The sequence below is a fragment of the Callithrix jacchus genome, chromosome 12 (genome assembly GCF_049354715.1).
Source record: "Callithrix jacchus isolate 240 chromosome 12, calJac240_pri, whole genome shotgun sequence".
Taxonomy (NCBI): Eukaryota; Metazoa; Chordata; class Mammalia; order Primates; family Cebidae; genus Callithrix; species Callithrix jacchus.
In genome coordinates this window covers 52,284,496-52,305,177 of record NC_133513.1, presented here as the reverse complement: position 1 = coordinate 52,305,177, position 20,682 = coordinate 52,284,496, and the positions used below count along the sequence as shown (strand labels likewise).

At 49.6% G+C, this 20,682-nt stretch overlaps 1 protein-coding gene across 4 annotated transcripts in view; it reads right to left on the bottom strand.

The window, feature by feature from the left end:
- Window positions 1-20,072, bottom strand: part of DLG5 (discs large MAGUK scaffold protein 5) — a 135,924-nt gene extending 115,852 nt beyond the window's left edge. For 3 of the 4 annotated variants that reach the window (XM_035267876.3, XM_078345500.1, XM_078345495.1), the window contains exon 1: window positions 19,529-20,072. In XM_035267876.3, the coding sequence (XP_035123767.3) occupies window positions 19,529-19,832 (304 nt within the window). In that variant the 5' untranslated portion in view covers window positions 19,833-20,072. Of the gene's footprint in view, window positions 1-18,784; window positions 18,883-19,528 lie in introns of those variants that run through there. The other variant, XM_078345497.1, reaches the window with a different exon arrangement.
- Between the last annotated feature and the right edge of the window lie 610 nt (window positions 20,073-20,682).

The window sequence follows — 20,682 nt, the reverse complement described above, 5'->3', positions numbered from 1 at the left end:
ACCCACTGCTGATAGACACCTTCCAGCTTTCTAGTTCCCAAAAATCTAAGAGGTGAAACAGGATCGAGCTCAAGGTTGTGTTCCAATATGGATTCTTACCAAACCTGCCTGAACCATGCCTGCTAGAGGAATGGCAAGAAAAGCATTAGCACATTATGCATCTATGGTGTGAAACAGAAACAACTGCTCATTGATAAGTCTCCACTGTGAGGCCTCACTTTCTTGAATTGTCAGGGACTGCTGAACACAAACGTCATGCACCGGCCTGCAAAATGCCGTCAATCCCACCTCCTCCACTGGCTGAGGCTCCTCCCAAGAAGGTCAACTGTGCAGGGTGGGCAGCAGTGCAAAGCTCCACTTTCTTTCTTTCTCTTTTTTTTCTTTTGAGATGAAGTCTCACTCTGTTGCCCTGGCTGGAGTGCAGTGGTGCAATCTTGGTTCATTGCAACATCCATCTCCCCAGTTCAAATGACTCTCCTGACTCAGCCTCCCAAGTAGCTGGGAGTACAGGTACCCACCACCACGCCCAGCTAATTTTTATATTTTTTAGTAGAGATGGAGTTTCACCATGTTGGCCAGGTTGGCCTTAAACTCCTGACTTCAGGTGATCCTCCCACCTTGACCTCCCAGAGTAATGGGATTACAGGCATAAGCCACCGTGCCCAGCCCAGAGCTCTACTTTTTTATTTGCAATCACATCATCCTACTACTGGTGACCTGATGACTATTACCTGCAGCTCACACCACACACCACTCACCATGTGATCTGACAACACTGAAGCAGTCTATACCTGTTCAGTGAGTACCAGCAAGGTCAAGTTGCTCTACAGGTTGCTAAACACTCAATCTCTGTGCTTACTTACTTCATCATGGACCAGGAACCAGGAGACCACAAACCAGCACTGGTCTGCAGACCACACCCCGAGAATAGGATCGTGTAGAGGGAAGCAAACCAACCAACCCCCACTGGATGTCACAGCTGGGCTCCTGCCCCGCCCCCCATGCCACTGAAACAGCCATGGGACTGGGACAATCACAACAATAAAAATAACAGGGCCGGAGCAGTGGCTCATGCCTGTGATCCCAGCACTTTGGGAGGCCAAAGCAGGCAGATCACTTGAGCCCAGAAGTTCAAGACTAACCTGGGCAACATCGTGAAACCCCGTCTCTACAAAAAATACAAAAACTAGCCAGGCACAGTGGCCTGTGCCTATAGTTGGAGCTACTCAGGAGGCTAAGGTGGGACAATCACTTGAGCCTGTGAGGTGGAGGCTGCAATGAGCTGAGATCATGCCACTGCACTCCAGCTTGGGCAACTAAGGCACAGAGAGAGAAAGCAACTTGACCAGGGTCACAGTAAGTAGCAGATCAAGGATTCAAACCCAGTATCTTGGCTCAGGTACAAGCTCTTAATGACTCCTGACTGACTGAGTAACTGACTCCTGAGTAACCTGGCCTTCCCCACCTGCTTCCTCACTTGTAAGGCCAGGTACGGACCCCTAGAGGGTTGCAGGTGAGATCAAATGAGAAAATACAAAAATAACAGACAAAGCATCCTGTGCAACACAATGCCTACCAGCAACATAGCATACAACCACCCATGTGCGTGTGGCCACAAACCTTTCACACCAGCCACAGGGGGCAGGGGTCACAGATCCCATTGGAGAGGTGAGAACATGAGGTCTGGAAAGCAGCAGCCCCCTCAGCCTCCTCTCTCCTCAGTCATGCTCTCCTCCTCCCCAAAGAAAAGGCCACAACATAGGAGCACATCCCACGCTCCCCAGAGGACACAAGGACTCTTAACTCTCAGGCTTGAAACTGAGAATGCTGGCTTTTCAATCCTCCTAGCAACTCACAGGAAGCCAGTCAGACCCCTCGGGGGATCCTGGGAAGGCTAGTAGGTCTACATCCCTCATCTACCCACCTGCGGCCACCGGGTCCTCCTTCACACATCACAAACCACCCAACAGTCTCCCATCCCATGCCAACCCAGCCCACTCCTCTCTCCGGACCCAGCAGCCTCACAAGAGAACCAGCCCAGAGAGAATGATTGGAAAGACAACAGAGGCTGGTTGGCCTGGCCTCACTTTCCCAGCACCTGCTGAGCTAATGCTCCAATCAGAAGCCCTGAATTCCAAGACAGACCCGCCAGTCACAGAATGGATTTTTCTCCCAAGTCCTCCTCTGTGCTCTCCCCTCACCAGGCCTGCCTCCCTCCTTCCAGCCGTCTGCCTATGCCCAGCTCACCATACACCCTCCTTCCTTAGGCGCCGAAACTTCGAGCACTGTCACCTGTCCTGCACGATCTGTACTGCTAGATATCCACTCGAACATTCAAGTTTGGGTTTTCCAAAGACACAATAAACTCCTGGGGGGTAGGGGAGCAGAAGCCATCTTCTTTGTTGCCCTTCTGAGAATCTGACAGATTTTTAGACACAGAACCACTTGCCATGTGCTATAAACCACAAAACGGAAGGTGAGAAGCAGGAAGCCAATAAGCTAGGCTGATTATTTTCTGGCACTTATAAAAGCTCCACAATAGAGCAATTAAAAAGGAAAACCTTTGAAAAACAGCAGGATATATATGTTCCAGCTAAAAGAGCAAATGCAGGTTGGGATATTGTTCATGGTGGTATCTTTCTCATCTTTGCATGCTCAGCGCTTAGCCAAGCCTGGTATGGACAGTGACCAGGTACTTGCTGGAGAGATGGACAGATAAACTCTTGTCTGGAACCTGGGCTCCACCCTAAAGTTTGTGTTATCTCATTCAAGGAGAAGACGCTGTGACCAGCTCCACTGAGTTCTCATGAGAAGCCTTAAGAGGAGGGAGGCTGAGGACAAAAGATCAAGATTACATGAAATTTCACAACTTCCCATGGAAACAAGGACAGCTGGTCACTGTTTTGTTCTCTCTCCCTGGGATCACAAAATCGAGGGAAAATATGACAAGATACAGAAAGGTGGTTTGCCATTTTCTAGCAAAAATGAGTGGAAGAATACATAGGCATATATATATTCTCACTCACAGTCCCTAACCTCTAAACCACCACGGGTTTAGCACAATTTTTTTCAGAAGGACTCAAAACCAACACATTTTGGTTTTGCTTACTTTCCTGCTTTTTCTTGGATCCAGCTCCTACTGAGGCTGGCTATCAGGGTGGGCCCCAACTCAGTGTCCATAGGCCCTTATCCTCTTATCTTTATAAAAGGCTTTTTTCCCTGGGACAAGATGCCCAGTGGCCTCATTTTCCTGCCTGAACTCTGCCCTGTGACTAAGCAAGCAGCAGCCAGGGCAGTCAGCACCCAGAACTTCTGCTGTATCACAAAAAGGAGACATGGGTCTCCTGCCAGCATCAGACCCGTTCTCTGACTCAACACTCAATTTAGATCTCACATCCTGTGTCGGCATCCAGAAAGCCCCCAGTGTGACAGATGCACAGAACACATCTGCTGAATGAATGAACGAATGCTGTGATGAGAAGAGGAGAGGTATGCAAGGCTCAGGACACAGAAATGGTCACAGGATGGCCTGCAGTACAGACTGAACGCAGTCATTATCAAGAAACTGACAAGGACTCCAGGGCTTGCCTAGCCTTTCAACAGCTGGTGGCCCTGAGCCAGCTGCCAAACTCTCCTAGCCAAGTTTGCCCATCTGTAAAACGTAAATGTCAATTGCAGAGGCTGATAAAAGATTATTTTCATTGATCAGGAATGAAAGGCTGCAGCACAAGTCCAGAAACTAGGATGCTGTGTCGCTTGTTCACCCTCACGGTAAAGGCTGGTGCCTGCAAAGCCAGGCAAAGGTCAGGAAAAACCAGCCATGGCTCTGAGACTTCCACCCAGCCTGCTCCTGGCAGAGAAGTCTTGGAAGGAGCCCCAGCCTGGGAAGAGACCTAGATCCTGTGTCCAGCTCTGACAATGGCAGACAATGAGATCCTGGTCAAGTCACTTTGTGTCTTAGGACTGCTGTTTCTCATTTGTAAAATAAAGAGTTTGGGCAAGGTGGTCTCTAAGATCCCTTCCAGCCATGGCACTCTACAATCACAGGCTGCTTAAAAAAGGTAGGCCAGGCGTGGTGGCTCACACCAGTAATCCTAGCACTTTAGGAGGCCAAGGCAGGAGGATCACCTGAAGTCAGGAGTTCCAGACCAGCCTGACCAACATGATGAAACCCCGTCTCTACTAAATATACTAAAAGTTAGCCGGGCATGGTGGTGCATGCCTGTAATCCCAGCTACTCAGAAGGCTAGGGCACAAGAATCGCTTGAACCCCGGAGGCAGAGGTTGCAGTGAACTGAGATCGCGCCACTGTACTCCAACCTGGGTGACAGAGTGAGATTCTGTCTGAAAGGAAAAAAAAAAAAAAAAAAACGTAAACAGGAAAAGAAGTTCTGGCCAGATGAGAAAGTTACCTGGAATGAGAATAGAGGTTACCATGGATACAGAAAAGGCCACTGTATTTTCTTTACTAATTAAAGTGTTCGATTGATTGATCGACTGACTGACTGAGATAAGGTCTTACTGTCCACCCAGGTTGGAGTGCAGTGGCTCAATCTCAGCTCATGCAACCTCTACCCACCAGGCTCAAGGGATCCTGCCACCGCAGCCTCCCAAGCAAGTGGGACCACAGGTATGCTCCACCATGCCTGGCTAGTTTTTGTATTTTTTGTAGACACAGGGTCTCCCTATGTTGCTCAAGCTGGTCTCAAACTCCCAGGCTCAAGCAATCCACCCGCCTCCCAAAGTGCTGGATTATAGGTGTGAGCTACCACACACAGACAGAATTAAGTATTTTAAAGTATTGCTTATTACATGAAACTATGTAAATAGAATTAGGTTTCATTTCCTTTGTTTTGGTATCATTTTCCCAATATTGGCTGGACAGATCTTTAATTTGGATAGCAGATTGGCAATGGTCAAAACAATATGCAGATTGATTTGGGAACTAGGGGGTCATCTTAGAGTCAGGGAGGTATTCAGACAAGCAAGCTGGCGTGGACTCTGAGGAAGAGGTCTGAGAACTGTCTGAGAAACGTGCCACACCTATAAAAATCCTGTGGGCAGGGAAAACATACCCTGGCTAGAGGAGGCCACCAGGGCAGCAGCTCTGAGTCAGAGGTAGTCATCTCTAATGACACGGCTTTCCACACGACAGCCCTGCGGCCCCCACTGCAGGCTGCATGTTAGCAGGAGCTTGCTTACACATAAAAACTAATAGTTCTCTTATGCAATGTAGATGTAAGGCAAACCACTGACAACATTTTCTTAAAAAAAAAAAAAAAAAAAAAAGATGGGCCAGGCGCAGTGGCTTACACCTGTAATCCCAGCACTTTGGGAGGCCAGGGCAGGCGGATCGCCTGAGGCCAGGAGTTTGAGACCACCCTGGCCAACATGGCAAAACCCTGTCTCTACTAAAAATACAAAAATTAGCCAGGCAGGAGAATCACTTGAACCTGGAAGGCAGAGTTGGCAGTGAGCTGAGATTGTGACATTGCACTCCAGCCTGGGTGACAGAGCAAGACTCCATCTCAAAAAAAACAAAAATGTACAGGCTGGGTGTGGCAGCTCATACCTGTGACCCCAACACTTTGGGAGGCTGAAAAGGGAGGATTGCTAAGGCCAGGAGTTCAAGACCAGCCTGGGCAATACAGCAAGACCCCATCTCTATGAAAAAATTTTTTTAATTAGCTGAGCATGACGGTGGGCACCTGTTTTCCTAGCTACTCAGGGAGGCTGAGGCAGGAGGATGGCCTGAGCCCAGGAGTTTGAGGTTACAATGAGCTAAGATCAGGCCATTAATCATGACTGCATGGGCAACAGGGTAAGACCCTGTCTCTTAAATTAAAAAAATAAATAAATAGAGGATAATTTTTCTATCTATCTATTTATTTATAGAGATGGGGTGGGGGTCTCACTATGGTGCCCAGGCTGGAGTGCAGTGGCTATTTACAGCCATGACCCCACCACTGATCAGCATGGGAGTTCTGACCTGCTCCATTTCTGACCTCCTTAGGCAACTTGCTGGTACCCCTCTCCCAGGAGGTCACCCTATTGATGCCAAACCTGCCATCTGGTTGGCATAGTGCACTACAGCCCAGAACTCCTGGGCTCAAGGGATCCTCCCGCCTCAGCCTCCTGAGTAGCTATGACTACAGGAACATGCCACTACATCCATCAGAATAATTTTTCAAAAAAAAAAACATAACCACTTCTCACTGCAATTGACCTTCTCATGGGATTTTCACTCTGCTCCTCCCCACATCACTGTCCTGGGTAAAAGAGAGTGGTTTTTACTCACCACAATGTCACTATTTGTCATTTTTAAAAGCACAGTTCATTCCAAGAGGAAACCTACAGAGGAAGCAAGTGAAGACAAGAGTACCCAGTGAAAACACCATCAGCAGCCTCTGGGTCCAGCTGTGACTCGCCACACCAGCTCAACTCATGCAAAGACAGGTGAGGCTTTCAGGTGGTACTTCCCTCTCCCACATGGGGAGCATCTTAAATCAAACGCAACCAGATCAGTGGTTCTCAAACTGTGTTCTGTAGAACTGTGGAGAACCCCAGGGAACCCTGTGGAGGAGCCTTGAGAAGGCCACATGCTAAAGAGGCAAGCTCCAAGCCTATTCTCCCAATCAGTGCCTCTCTCGTCTATTTTACAGATCTTGCTTTCACTTAAGAGTCCAGTTAACAAAAAGGAACTCATGGCTAAAAAATAAAAATAAAAAACTTAGGTCATAAAGGACATTTACCTTTTGCATGTGTTATTTCACTTAATTGTTTCCAACAGCCCTGAGAGGAAACCGTGGGTAAACAGTTTTAGGATTGCAACTGGCCACCAAGAACAGTCCATCCCAGAGCTGGATAGCACCAATCATTTTTAAAAGTTCTTCCTGAAACAATAGGCCTGGGCAAGGGGAGCTGCCAGGGATTATAAAACAGACTTCAAAGACAACATCAACTAAATGCAGTGGGTGGCCCTTGCTGAAATCCTGATTTGAATAAGCCCCCAATAAAATGACATCTTTGAGAAAAGCAAAACTGAGCATCACCCAGGCAACTGGATAACATTAGGAAATTATTATTAATTCCTCATCTCTTAGAGACACAGCTTTAAGTATCTGTAAGAAAAATGGCACGCTGCCTTGGATTTTGTTGGGAGAGATGGGTGATAGTTACATTATCCTCTCTGTTATTCCACATGTGTGAAAGTCTTTTTCATTTTTTTATGTTTTTAGAGTTGGGGTCTGGTTCTGTCTCCCAGGCTGGAGTACAGTGGTACACTCCACTGTACCATGAAACTCTTAGACTCAAGCAATCTTCCCACCTCAGCCTCCCGAATAGCTGAGACTACAGGCAGTGTACCCTTGCCCAGCTAATTTTTTTTTATCTTTGTAGACATGGGGTTTTGCCATGTTACCCAGGCTGGTCTTGAACTCCTGGGCTCAAGGGATCCTCCTGTCTTGACCTCCTAAAGCACTGGGATTACAGGTGTAAGCCACCACGTCTGGCTTTTGAAGTCTTTAATAAGAAGCTTAAAAGGAAAAAAGACAAGGAGGGAGAATGGGTCTTCCTTAAACTGAACTCAATTCGACCTCAAAGTAACTTCTGGCAATCAGCCCATGTCCAGCCTTCCTTGATCAAAAAGAATCAGATCTTATCACATGCCTTGTACCATCTGAAAATGGACATCATCTAAGTCCCTCTAAGTCTCCTTTCCTCAAAAACAAACTCTTCAAGGTCCTTTTAGAACTAAACTCCTCACAGGTCACAGCAATACCCTCCTTAAAAATGTGGGTTCCAGAACCAAAGGATGTTCTGAGCAGCCCAGAGAAGCATGGGCCTCCTCGTCCACTCCAGACCTCTGCCTTGGGCATCTCTCGCTTTAACTCCAAAGTATAGCCCATGCCCTGGGATGCTTCCTGATTCCATGCATAGGCTGGAGTTTGCTCTCTACTCAGGGACAAGCTGCCCCAATAGCTGCAGTGGTGGCAGCAGCAACTTGCTCCTGTCTCACCCAAATCATCTCCATCCTTACCAAAGCCCTGGGAGAATACTATTCGCCCCTCTTCTAGAGATGGAAAAGAGAAAGCAGGCCCAGGAGGTTTAGCGACTTGAAGTCACACAGCTTAGGATGGAAGAGCCAAGATTTAAACCCCAGTCTGAGGGGGTCCCCAAGAGTGGACTCATGACACTCCGATGTCTCTGATCCTGCAGCCTTGCTCCCTGGCTCCAAATCCACCACAAATGCCCGCTATGTCACTCATCCATGTTACCCTCCTCCCAGGAGTAACAACACTCTGAGAGCAGAGACCACCTTCCCCACCTCCCAGCCAGCACCTCCCAGGGGATCAGCAAAGACTTGCCCAAACTTAACCAGTCCCAGACCTGCAGCCACCACACCACCAGGAGAGCTCTCCACGCATCCTTCCAAGGCTGTCCCAGAAACCCCAACTGTGGCCCCAAAGCCTAGTTCTCTTCGCTCATTTCTAGTCTCTGGAGCAACTCAAAGAACAATGATCACAAAACCAGACTTCAATCTCGGCAAACCCCATGGAGGAAAGAGGACCAGAGAAGACACACATCTGTAAAACGACTACGGCCCCAGAATCACTTGTGACTATTTCAGCTGGTGTCAGGATTTAAAAGAATAGGAACGTTTACTGTTCTGGTGCTCTGAATGGGAGAGCTAGAGGAAACATAAAAAAATTATGGTATACGTTGATGTTCCAGTTCCGTACATTAACATCTTAATTTCCAAAAAACGCATTCCTCATAACACTGATGTTGGCCGGGCGTTGTGGCTCAAGCCTGTAATCCCAGCACTTTGGAAGGCCGAGGCGGGTGGATCACAAGGTCAAGAGATCGAGACCATCCTGGTCAACATGGTGAAACCTCGTCTCTACTAAAAATACAAAAAATTAGCTGGCCGATCCCAGCTACTCTGGAGGCTGAGGCAGGAGAATTGCCTGAACCCAGGAGGCGGAGGTTGCAGTGAGCCGAGATCGCGCCATTGCACTCCAGCCTGGGTAACAAGAGCGAAACTCCATCTCAAAAAAAAAAACACTGATGTTGCAAGATGTTCCATGAGAAAGGACTCTGTGGTCAAATCGGTTTGGGAAACACTGCCTAATAAAGTCACTCCAGTGAAGTCCCAAAGCACACTGGCTTAGCCCTCTCAAGGGGCCTGCAGAAAAGATCCTAGCACTGCCTGGATGCATTTGACCACAGAACCCTTTTAGGGCATAGCAACACTAACATCCCAGCAAACTACCAGTTAGATGTTTCTCTGAGAAATGCTGATCTAGGCCTTTTGAAAGAAAGTCCTGACAGCCTTCTTATCCCGGATTTGAGACTGAAAAACCAAACCAACCCTGCATGAGATAGGAAGAAAGTATCTACAGAGCAGCAATAACGAACATACTTCAAGGCCTGTAGGGATGAAGACAGAAGTACTGAAACACAAAGAGAACATGTGAACATTCCTTGGCTGCCAGATATGAATGCTACTGGGATTGTGTGGTTAACGTCTGGCCTCCAGAGTCACATAAAGGACGGGCGTGGTAGCTCATGCCTATAATGGATAGCTTGAGGACAGGAGTTCGAGTCCAGCCTGGGCAATCTTGTCTCTACTAAAAATCAAAAAAATTAGCTGGGAATGGTGGCACAGGCCTGTAGTACCAACTACTAAGGAGGCTGAGGCAGGAGGACTGCTTGAGCCCAGGAGGTTGAGGCTGCAGTAAGCCATGATCATGCCACTGCACTCCAGCCTAGACAATAGAGCAAGACCCTGTGTCAAAAAAGAGTCACAGATAACTACTAAATTGTCCTAAGACTTTCCAAACCGTATCTGAAGGAAGAAAAAATAACTTTTTTTTTTTGAGACAGAGTTTCACTCTCATTGCTCAGGCTGGAGCGCAGTGGCGCAGTGTCAGCTCACTGCAGCCTCTGCCTCCCAGGTTTAAGATTCTGTTGCCTCCATCTCCCAAGTAGCTGGGATTACAGGCATGGACCACCACACCTGGCTAATTTTTTGTATTTTTAGTAGAGTTGGGGTTTCGTCATGTTGACCAGGCTGGTCTTGAACTCCTGGCCTCAGGTGATCCACCTGTCTCGGCCTCCCAAACCTATGGGATTACAGGCGTGAGCCACTGCACCCAGCCAAAAATAATTTTTAGAAGAATAAAGAATGTTGTAGCAACAGAAAAAAAAAAGAAAAATAATAAATAAATAAATAACAGAAAAAAGAAAAGAAAATGCTACCCACCCCCATGTCAGGGTGCTATGAACAGTACAGATTTCCTTAATTAAAACTCAAAGTAGGCCAGGCATGGTGGTTCACGCCTATAATCCCAGCACTTTGGGAGGCCGAGGCGGGTGGATCACGAGGTCAAGAGATCGAGACCATCCTGGTCAACAAGGTAAAACCCCATCTCTAGTAAAAATACAAAACCCAGGAGGTCAAGACCAACCTGAGCAACATGGCAAGGCCCCATCTTTAACAAAAAAAAAAACAACAATGAGCTGGGTTTGGTGGCATGTGCCTATAGTCCCTGCTACTCGGGAGACAGAGGTGGGAGGATCAATTGAGCATGGGAGGTGGAGGCTGCAGTGAGCCATGATTATACCACTGCACACCAGCCTGAACAATGGAGCAAGACCTCATCTCCCAAAAAAAAAAGAAAAAACCAGAAAGTATTAATATAATGGTGACTGTCAGGGCCTGGGGGCAATGTGGAGTTATTATTCCATGGATACAAACTTTCAATTTTGCAAGATGAAAAGTTCTAGAGATGGGTGGTGGTGATGTTTGCACAACAGTGTAAAAATACTTAATGCTACTAAACTTCTATACTTAAAAAGTCATTAAAATAGTAAATGTTGTATATTTTTTCCACAATTAAAAAAAATAGTTCAAATTGTAAATTTCATGTTCTGTGAATTCTTATTGTAATTTTTGTTTAAATCCTCAAAGTAAATGGGTTATGACCCTTAGTGTGAAATAAATGTCAAGGTCAACAGTCAACTAGGAATTATCCACCAAGGGTTTAAAGGGATAGACTGCCAATGTGGGACACTCCGAACGTCTCTGTTTGGTTTAAAATGCTTCTGTAGGCTGGGTGTGGTGGCTCACACCTATAATCCCAGCACTTTGAGAGGTGGAGGTGGGTGGGTCACCTGAGATCAGGAGTTCAAGACTAGCCTGGCCAACATCATGAAACCCCATCTCTACTAAAAATACAAAAGTTAGCCAGGTGTGGTGGCGGGTGCCTGTAATTCCAGCTACTCAGGAGGCGGAAACAGGAGAATTGCTTGAACCCAGGAGGCAGAGGTTGAAGTGAGCCGAGATGGCGCCACTGCACTCACAGCTTGGGCGACAGAGTACCCGACTCGAAACTAAAAAAAGTTTCTGTAGCACTTTTCTGGAATACAGTCTCAAAAAGATCAATAGAGATACACAGTTCAGAGGTATGCAATCTACCCCAGGTAAAAGGCGAAAAAAGATCCAATTTCCCCCCAGCACAACCCCATTTAAAATTCTTCCCTGCTGAACGTACATATCATCCCTATGCTCTACTAAAAATACAAAATTAGCCAGGGGTGGTGGCACGCACCCGTAATCCCAGCTGCTTGGGAGGCTGAGATAAGAGAAGCACTTGAACCCGGGAGACAGAGGTTGCAGTGAACTGAGATTGTGCCACTGCACTCCAGCCTGGGCGACAGAGCAAGGCTCTGTCTCAAAAAGAAAAAGAAAAAAAAACTGAGACAAAATATTTATCCCACTCTGCTTACTTTTCAGGAAATGGAACCCAACATATCAAAAACCACTCAACACTAACATTAAATCAGATTAACAGCAATCATGATGCAGCCCTCCAAAATTGAGTCCAACCCAATCATTCAACCTTCTTGGGCCAAATGCCCTGGGAAGTGCTCAAAATCCCACAGGAATGAGCAAGTCCCCCGTCAATGCTCAACCTCTTCTGTTTTGACTACTGAATGGGGGCGGGAAGTACCAGGAAGCTAAGAGGCTCTGCCAAGGTCAAGATTTTGCAGTTAGGAGCAGATCTCCAGTTCAGGACTTTTTTTTTATTCTTTAAAGAAAGGCTCCTTAGTATTCTTTTGAGGATGCTATGTTGACATTCAAATTCTATGGGTAGAAAGAGAACGACTCTCTACTCTTACAACAGGCAGTGTGGGTGCTCCACAGGGCTCCTGGCAGCCAGCCTGACACCACCAGTACCTGATGGGCAACCTTGGGAACTTCAGACATCAATGTCACACCACCTGTTCAGTCACAGACATACCGTGGGCAGTGATATCCATGTGTACATCTGGGGCTTGCTCTAAGCCTTCCTCCTCTCCCACAGCCTCTGCAACCATGAGGTCACCACTTAGGAATCTGCATGTATATTTGAAGAGGATCTGGACAAGGACATATCATTCACTCTACACACAGCTATTCATTCGCTCAACAAAATGTTACTGAACACCTATCTTGTACCACTCTCTATTCTGGGCATGAGAACTGTAACAGCAAATTTGGCTCAGGAAGGACAGGTCTGACACCTGCTTGGCATAGTGTATAAGGAACTCCCATAGAACCCTCAGAAACATCAGGAGATTCCCAGTTTTCTGGTTCTAAGCCTAGCTGCCATCTACTACTGCCACTGTCATGATATACCGCTCATTAGAACAAAATGCTCTTCCATTTTTCTTACCATGGATTGTCAAATAACACAGTGAAGTGGTCATGCTTTTAATTACTTTGTAGAGGAGATAAGCTCAGAAGAGTTAAAATCCTTGCTCTAAAACCTTGTAAGGTCTGATCATCACTACCTAGACCCACCATCCCACTCCAGCAATGACCTCCTGTGCTACCTGTATGACAGCACAAAGGTTGCAATGCTTGGAGTGGACATTCATCTGCTGTTTTACCTCTGCAACATTGCTCCTGCTTGTCTTCCTGTAGATAACTGCTCTGTTTCACTCTAAAAACCCACGTGGTACTGGAATGGGCTACCAATCACAGTATCCCATCACTTTACCCTGTGGTTCCACTGTTGGGCACAGGGCCAAAGCTGAGCCAGCCTTAGTCCTCCAGTCCTGGCCACAGTGATTGGGCCTCACATAGACACATAACACTGGTCAGACCAATCAGAATCCTCCCATGAGGTCTTTCTGCCTGGGCTGACTGGATAGAGCTCCCTTTCTTCTCTGGTCAGGGGCTGTCAACACAAACAGAGGGAACTGAGACCATGTTCCAGACCCGTGGGAAAAGCCCACAGCATCGATCCAAGAGGTCAAGCGTCCCAAAGGCCAGTTTCCACCACCCACCATCCATCCAAAGGTTGTGGAATAGTCTAAGTCAATACATTTCTCTTTTTCTGCCTAAGATGGTCTGAGCTAAGTTTCTGTCATTTTGCAATAAAGGTGCCCTGAAATGATACACAGATAAAATCTGCCCTTCACTTAGAAACCTCTTCTCAACCATTAATTTCAAATGCTTCCTCCACTTCCTCTCAAATAACACAATTAGAACAACCAGAATTAGCCACGGAGGGTGGCATGCACCTGTAATCTCAGCTACTAAGGAGGCTGAGGCAAGAGGATGCCTTCAGCCCAGGAATCTGAGGCCACACTGAGCTATGGTTGCACCACTGCACTCCACTATCTCTAAAAAATAAGTAAATAAACAAACAAAAGAACCAAAAGAAAAACTATGACAAGCTGCCGGGCTCGGTGGCTCATGCCTGTAATCCCAGCACTTTGGGAGGCTGAGGCAGGCGGATCACCTGAGGTTGGGAGTTCGAGACCAGCCTGACCAACATGGAGAAACCCCGTCTCTACTAAAAATACAAAATTAGCCGGGTGCGGTGGCTCAAGCCTGTAATCCCAGCACTTTGGGAGGCCGAGACGGGTGGATCACGAGGTCGAGAGATCGAGACCATCCTGGTCAACATGGTGAAACCCCGTCTCTACTAAAAATACAAAAAATTAGCTGGGCATGGTGGCGCATGGCTGTAATCCCAGCTACTCGGGAGGCTGAGGCAGGAGAATTGCCTGAACCCAGGAGGTGGAGGTTGCGGTGAGCCGAGATCGCGCCATTGCACTCCAGCCTGGGTAACGAGCGAAACTCCGTCTCAAAAAAAAAAAAAAAAACACAAAATTAGCTGGGTGTGGTGATGCATGCCTATAATCCCATCTATTCGGAAGGCTGAGGTAGGAGAATTGCTTTAACCCAGGTGAGCCAAGATTGCACCACTGAACTCTAGCCTGGGCAACAAGAGCGAAACTCTGTCTCAAAAAAAAAAAAAAAAGAAAGAAAAACTACAACAGTTGAAGCTTTTACTTATGTCCCTTGCCCTGCTGACCCTCCAGGGCAGAGGGGATGAAGAAAAGGTGGTTGGTATCCTAAGGAAGTAGAGAGAGAACAAAAGGCCCAGGCAGCCTCTACTGAATAATAGATAACCCCACCTGACAATCAGCAGCCACCTGCGCTAGTCCCACTGGAAAAGCCTGACAGGGTTATCCACTTGGGGAAAAAAAACAAACTCCCAACTCTAACTTCTGACAGTGTACAATGCCTAAATTCAAACCCCCACTCAGCCTAGCCATCATGGTCCTCCAGATTACCTCTGCATCCCCATCTCCCTTCCACCCAGAGCCAAGGCCAATCCCCTGCCCTGCTCAGGCTGGGTAAACACATAGCTCCTCTCTACCACTCATCCTCTGCTGCCCACATGTCCTCCCTCCATCCCGCCAGGCACTCAGAGCTTCACTTCAACACCAAATCCCAACACTTTTGCAAACCTTTCTCACCTTCTCTAGCAGATGCTGCTGGCTCCATTCTCTTAAGTCTGGTAAAGCAAGTCAGCCAGCTCACTAGGACAGTAAAGAGGAGGCACAGGAGGTGTGGGGAGTGGGAACGAGAAGGAAACATTAGGCGCTGAGCACAAGAGAGGTCCAGCGGGCACTCACCGAGTTCTGCCATTTCTGCCTCCCAAGAGACGCCTGGTGGGAATGACTTGACCCTCCACATTTACAAGAGAGCCACTAGAGGTGAATGAGAGTATCTGAGGAAAGCATGAGGCACACAGAGTTTTTTTAAAAAGAAAAAGCCTGTCTGTGCATCTGTATCAGTTGATCTGTCTCATGTCACTCTCATGACTGTCCCATTCCCCAAACAAGCTCACAGGCTATGGGCTAGAATTACATCCTGTGCACCCTGGCCGCTGTGTACACCCCAGTCCTACCTGGGCCAGGCACTTCAATGCTCCCAGTGACAGAGGCAGGCAGTGTAGCACCATTAGCCCCATCTCACAGATGAAGATACTGAGGCTCACTCCAGGAGCAGGTAGTTGAGAATCCTCAAGGGAAAAAAAATGCAGGTGTTTCCCTGAATCAAAGGGAAAAAACAAAGGACTGCCTGGGGATCCAAGTGACCAAGCTAGACTCGGGTAAAACTGGGAAAAACAAAGAGACCCAACTGAGACGCTCAGAAGTAAAAAACAACTCTGTCCTCTCCCTACCACCAGCTAGAGTGAAGATGTTCACTTGTTCCCTACAGATCCATGTATCAAATCCGGGACAAGAGAAAGCTACATAATTTCTGAGTCCCCCAATGACAAAAAATGTTTCTGAAATTGTAGTGGGAAGGCCTAACCAGGGAACAGGAAAAACCACCCCTAGACAAGGAATCAGAAGCACTGGGCTTGGCCTCTCCGGCACCTTTCTGCCCTGCAGCTTCTTCCTCACAGACAGGGCCCTGGAACCGAGTGACATGAACATAAGACACCACTCATCTCCCTGGGTTGCCACGGAATCGATGATATGAAGACACAAAACCCTGAATGGCAATGCCCTATCAATACTGGAATAAGAACTACACCCTCAACAACAACAACAAAAACAACACTGTGTGTTTCCTAGTCACTCCACAACCCCAGGCCTGAGCGTGGTAGGTTATAAATATGTGGGGATCTAACCGAGTGTTGCCCGGATGGGTTGGGTTTGCTCACCTGCCCACCTACAGCCAGGCACATGTCCTCCCCAGCTTCCTTGTGGTTCCAGGCCCCACGTGGTGGGCTGCTGCAGATGCAGACTCTGTCAGCACCCAAGTGCCAGTGGGGGATGGGCATTCCGGACCAGGGGCCCACCTAGGGTGTGGAATCCATCAAGGAAGCCCCTAGGAGGGTTAGGGCATCACCTCCAACATAGAGAGATGGTGACAAAGCAGACACCCCTTGACGCTAAGGATCCTGGGGATCCAGCTGGTTCCTCTCTCAGGCTCCACAAGGGCCTCTAACTGAGGCCAATTCACACACAGAGCTGCCAGCCAGAGCACAGAGTGGAAATCACTTGGGAGTGGAAGGAGGCAAGACCAAGTGCTAGGTTTCCCTGACTATGGCTCCTCAAGGAAGAAGACCTCCATTCCTTCAACCAGAGTTGCTCTCTTACGCACTGAGCTTTGACCATAAGAAACTTCCTGGCTAAAAGAAAAAAAAAAAAAGCAAAAAACTTGGGACCTACAACACAGCAATTCACCCTTCACAAAGGCCCCATACACAGAAGCCGGCGCAGTGGCTCACACCTATAATCCCAACACTTTGGGAGGCCGAGGCAAGCAGGTAACTTGAGCTCAGGAGTTCCAGACCATCCTGGACAACATGGAGAAACCCCATCTCTACAAAATATACAAAAATTAGCCGGTGTGGTGGCATGTGCCTGTGGTCCCAGCTACTTGGGGGGCTGAGGTGAGAGGATCGCTTGAGCCCAGGAAGCAGAGGCTGCAGTGAGCCAAGATTGCGCTACTGCACTCCAGCCTGGGCGACACAGTGAGAACCTGTCTCAAACAAACAAAATTCTTACTCGTAAGTGGGAGTTGAACAATGAGAATACATAGACACAGAGAGGGGAACATCACACACCAGAACCTGTCAGGGAGTCGGGGGCTAGGGAAGAGACATTAGGAGAAATACCTAATGTAGATGACGGGTTGATGGGGTACAGCAAACCACCATGACACATGTATACTTGCGTAACAAACCTGCACGTTCTGCACGTCTACCCCAGAACTTAAAGAATAATAAAAAAGAAAAAAGAAAGCCCCCAACACACCACTGTTTGCTGACACACCATTTCACCCTCTCCCCTAGGGGCTCCAGGTGGCATCCTGCCATACCAAATGCTGTCCTTTTTTCTTTATTTTTTTAAGACAGAGTCTTGCTTTGTCACCCAGGCTGAAATGCAGCGGCACAGTGTCAGCTCACTAACCTCCAATTCCCAGATTCAAGCAATTTTCCTGCCTCAGCCTCCCAAGTAGCTGGGAATACAGGCGCCCATCACCACACCCAGCTAATTTTTGTATTTTTAGTAGAGACAGGGTTTCACCATATTGGCCAGGCTGGTCTCGAACTCCTGGCCTCAAGTGATCTGCCTGCCTCAGCCTCCCAAAGTGCTGGGATTACAGGCATGAGCCACTGCACCCAGCCAACTTTTTTCTAATGTATTAAATAATATGAACTTCTCCCTGAAAATTATTTTTCTAAGGATTTCATGACCCTCTCCAAAGCCACAGAACTCTGCACTGTGGTAAAACTGGGGTCTGAAATCAATGCCCTAGGTGATAAAATCCAAACCCTAACCTCTGCCTTCCCTTAGAGGTCTAGATTAGTTCCTAGAACTTCAGCCCCAGGAGGCCTTATATTCTCCAGCAGGCACAGAAAAGGCAAGACCTAATTAATGGCAATTGATCCAATAATCAATTTCCAGAAATTAAAGCCAGTGTTGATTCATATGCTTCCCAAAGTAGACTTCTAGTCTGTACTCTTAACTTTTGTGCTTCCTAGAAAAGACTTCCAGAAATAGACCTTAACTTCTTCCTTCAGAGATAGATTAGATACATAGATACAATTAAAAAGAAAAAAAATTACGTTGTTGAGATCCCCTCTGTCCTTAACCTCATGGCCACATCTTCCTAGCATCTCCCAAAGCACCATCCCAGGAAAGGACTAGGTTTGCCCAGCAACTCTGACATGACCACAGTTGGGGGCATTGGGGGGCGGGGGGAAGAACGCAGGTTTGAGGGACAGAGATGTAAGTCAGAAGCCCAAAATGGAGACAAGAGGGCCACCAGTGAAATGACCCGCTGTGTGGCCAGCAGTTTAATCTGTCAGTTTCCTTCAGCTATAAAAAGTGAGGTTGAGATGGCCAATATAAGACAGCTGTTACCAGGAACCCTTTATAAAATCATTCCCCTAATAAGTGAGGATTTTAACAGCCAAACAAATGGGTCCCATCAGCCTTTGACATTCAAGTTGCTAAGGGCAGTTTCTCAGCCCTCTCACTTGTTTTTCTTTTATGCATACATCTTTACTTATTTTTACTGTACCTATCGATTCACTGTTAAAACAAGGACAAGACCTAAAAAGATGGCACTTTGTTTCCTGGGTCTGAACAAGTTAAATCAAACAATGGGTCATCATTCAAAATTCCTGGTGCCCAACACTTTCTGAGCATTTTAAAAACTCCAACCCAGAGTTTTCTCTCTGGCAAAGAGTAACAGAAAGCTCACGTAGAGGCAACGGTGATAAAGCAGAGCCTGCCGCAATAGTAGGTGCCCAATAAATGGTAGTTCTCTTCCTCCCTAAGTGCCATGTCTTATTCCTCCAGCTGCATTGTCTAAAATGCTGGCTTCCACACTCCGCGGCCAGGCCAGGACAAGCCTACCACTTGTCAGAGACTCCTGCCAGTATCCATTCTTGCCCCCAGACACACTTACAAATCAGTCATCCAGAAGACCAAGGACACAGGGGTTCCAAAAGGCACCCCCAAGGGAACCAGCCTCCAGCCTTCCTCCTTATTCAGCTCCGTGCGCTCAGGGAGGGAACTCAGCCCCAGCAGCCACTACTAGGATTTTCCCATGGTGCAATGCAACTTCCCCAACTTTTCCGGGCCCACAGTTTCCAAAGAAACCCAGGCAGGCATTGTGCACAATCAGCCCCAAGTCCGAGCGAGATTGGGCTCTGGGCAGAGGAAAGGGAGCTGGGACTGCCAGAAAATGAAAAGGCAGCGGCGGCCGTGGCACAGATGGCAGGAACCAAAATTTAAGAGTACGGGTCCTGGCCCAGGTCCCATTCTTCCGGACGGTACCCTTGGTTAATGGCTAGCACAGGCTCCCAAAGGACTAGCGGATGGTGAGGAGTCTCAGAAAAGGGACTGACGGACATCCTCAGAGGTGCCCCCTGCCCGCTACTGGACCTGGTGGCCCCCGGGGACCCTGCCGCCGAGGCACCTGAGGGTGAAGGCCTTCAGTGGGGGGCATTGTTCACAGCGAACCGCGGGCCCAGAGAGGCGGCGGGTCTCAGGGTCCTCACACTGTCGCCTCCCCACCCAGGCTAGAGGATCGGGTCCGCCGCGGCCATCGCCAGGTGGAGCGACGGCCCCGGCGAGGTCCCCCTCGGCCAGCAGGAGGGAGAAGCGGGGGGCGCGTCCCAGAGGCGGGGGCCGGGGTTCTGCTACTCACCCGCGCCCTCGGCGGGCTGCGGCGGCCCGACAACGCCGTTCAGGTAGAGAATGGGCAGCAGGTGAGGCTGCGTCTTCTCCAGCGCCGCCCGCAGGTCCTGGAAGTGGTCCCGCTCCTTGGCCAGGAGCAGCTTGAGCAGCAGCTCCGCCTTGGCGCCTCCCGCCTCCTCGTCCAGCTGCCGCCGCTCGCCGGGGCTGAGCGCTCCCGCGGCCTCGAGCAGCCCGAGCACGGCTTCCACCTCCGTCATGGCCTGGGCCAGGCTCTGCTGACACTGGGCGAGCAGCTCCCGGCGCTGGGGCTCCATGGTGGCGGGCCGCGCCGCCTCTCCCCGCCGGACGTCCCCCGAGGCCGGCTGGCGGGTGGGAGGGCGGGCAAGCGCCTCGGCGGCAGCCCTAGCGCGCCGGGAGCCGCGAGGCGGCGGGGGCCATGGGCCGGGGCCGGGGCCGGGGGTGGGCTGGGGGCCCGGGGCGGCGGGCGGCGCTCAACAGCGGCCGCCTCCCGGACTCCGGAGCGCAGCCATGTTGGCTGCCGCGGCTGCGGGACTGGAAGAGGAGGAGGAGGAGACGGAGGAGGAGAAGGAGGAGGCGGAGGTGGGGACGGCGGCCGGGGCGCGCCCCGAGGCCGGGCTCCAGCCGGGCATGCTCCCCCTCCCCCTCAGCCTCCGCGCGCGCCGCCCCCCGCGAGCGAGACTACAACTCCCGGGGGAAAGTCGCCTGGACCGTGTTCCCTGGGCCCTCGACGGCTCCGGCCCGGCTCAGAGGCCGCCTCGGCCCCCTTGCGCCCGGCCCGGCTCACCGCTGCCCCGCGGCCGCCGCCCGCTCCGCCATGGCCCCCGCCCCGCCGCCGCCGGCCCGTCCCTCCTCTCTCTTTCCCCTCCCCAGGCCGTCCCTCCGGGAGGCGGCAGCGGCGGAGAAAGGGACGGGCGGAGGGGAGGGGAGGGGTCCCCAGCCCCCCGCCCCCGGCCCGCCCGCTAGGCGGGGACGCGGCGCTGGCTGGTTCCTGGTCCCCCGAGGCCCAGGCGCAGTCGGGGGTGGGGGCCGAGGAGTCAGGCCGGGCACGCAGCCAGCCCACAAACTGCTGGAGACCCCCTCATACAAATCCTGCCCCCCAATCCAGTGTCTCCTAATCCGAGAATTCCAAAATAAAGCCTGGAG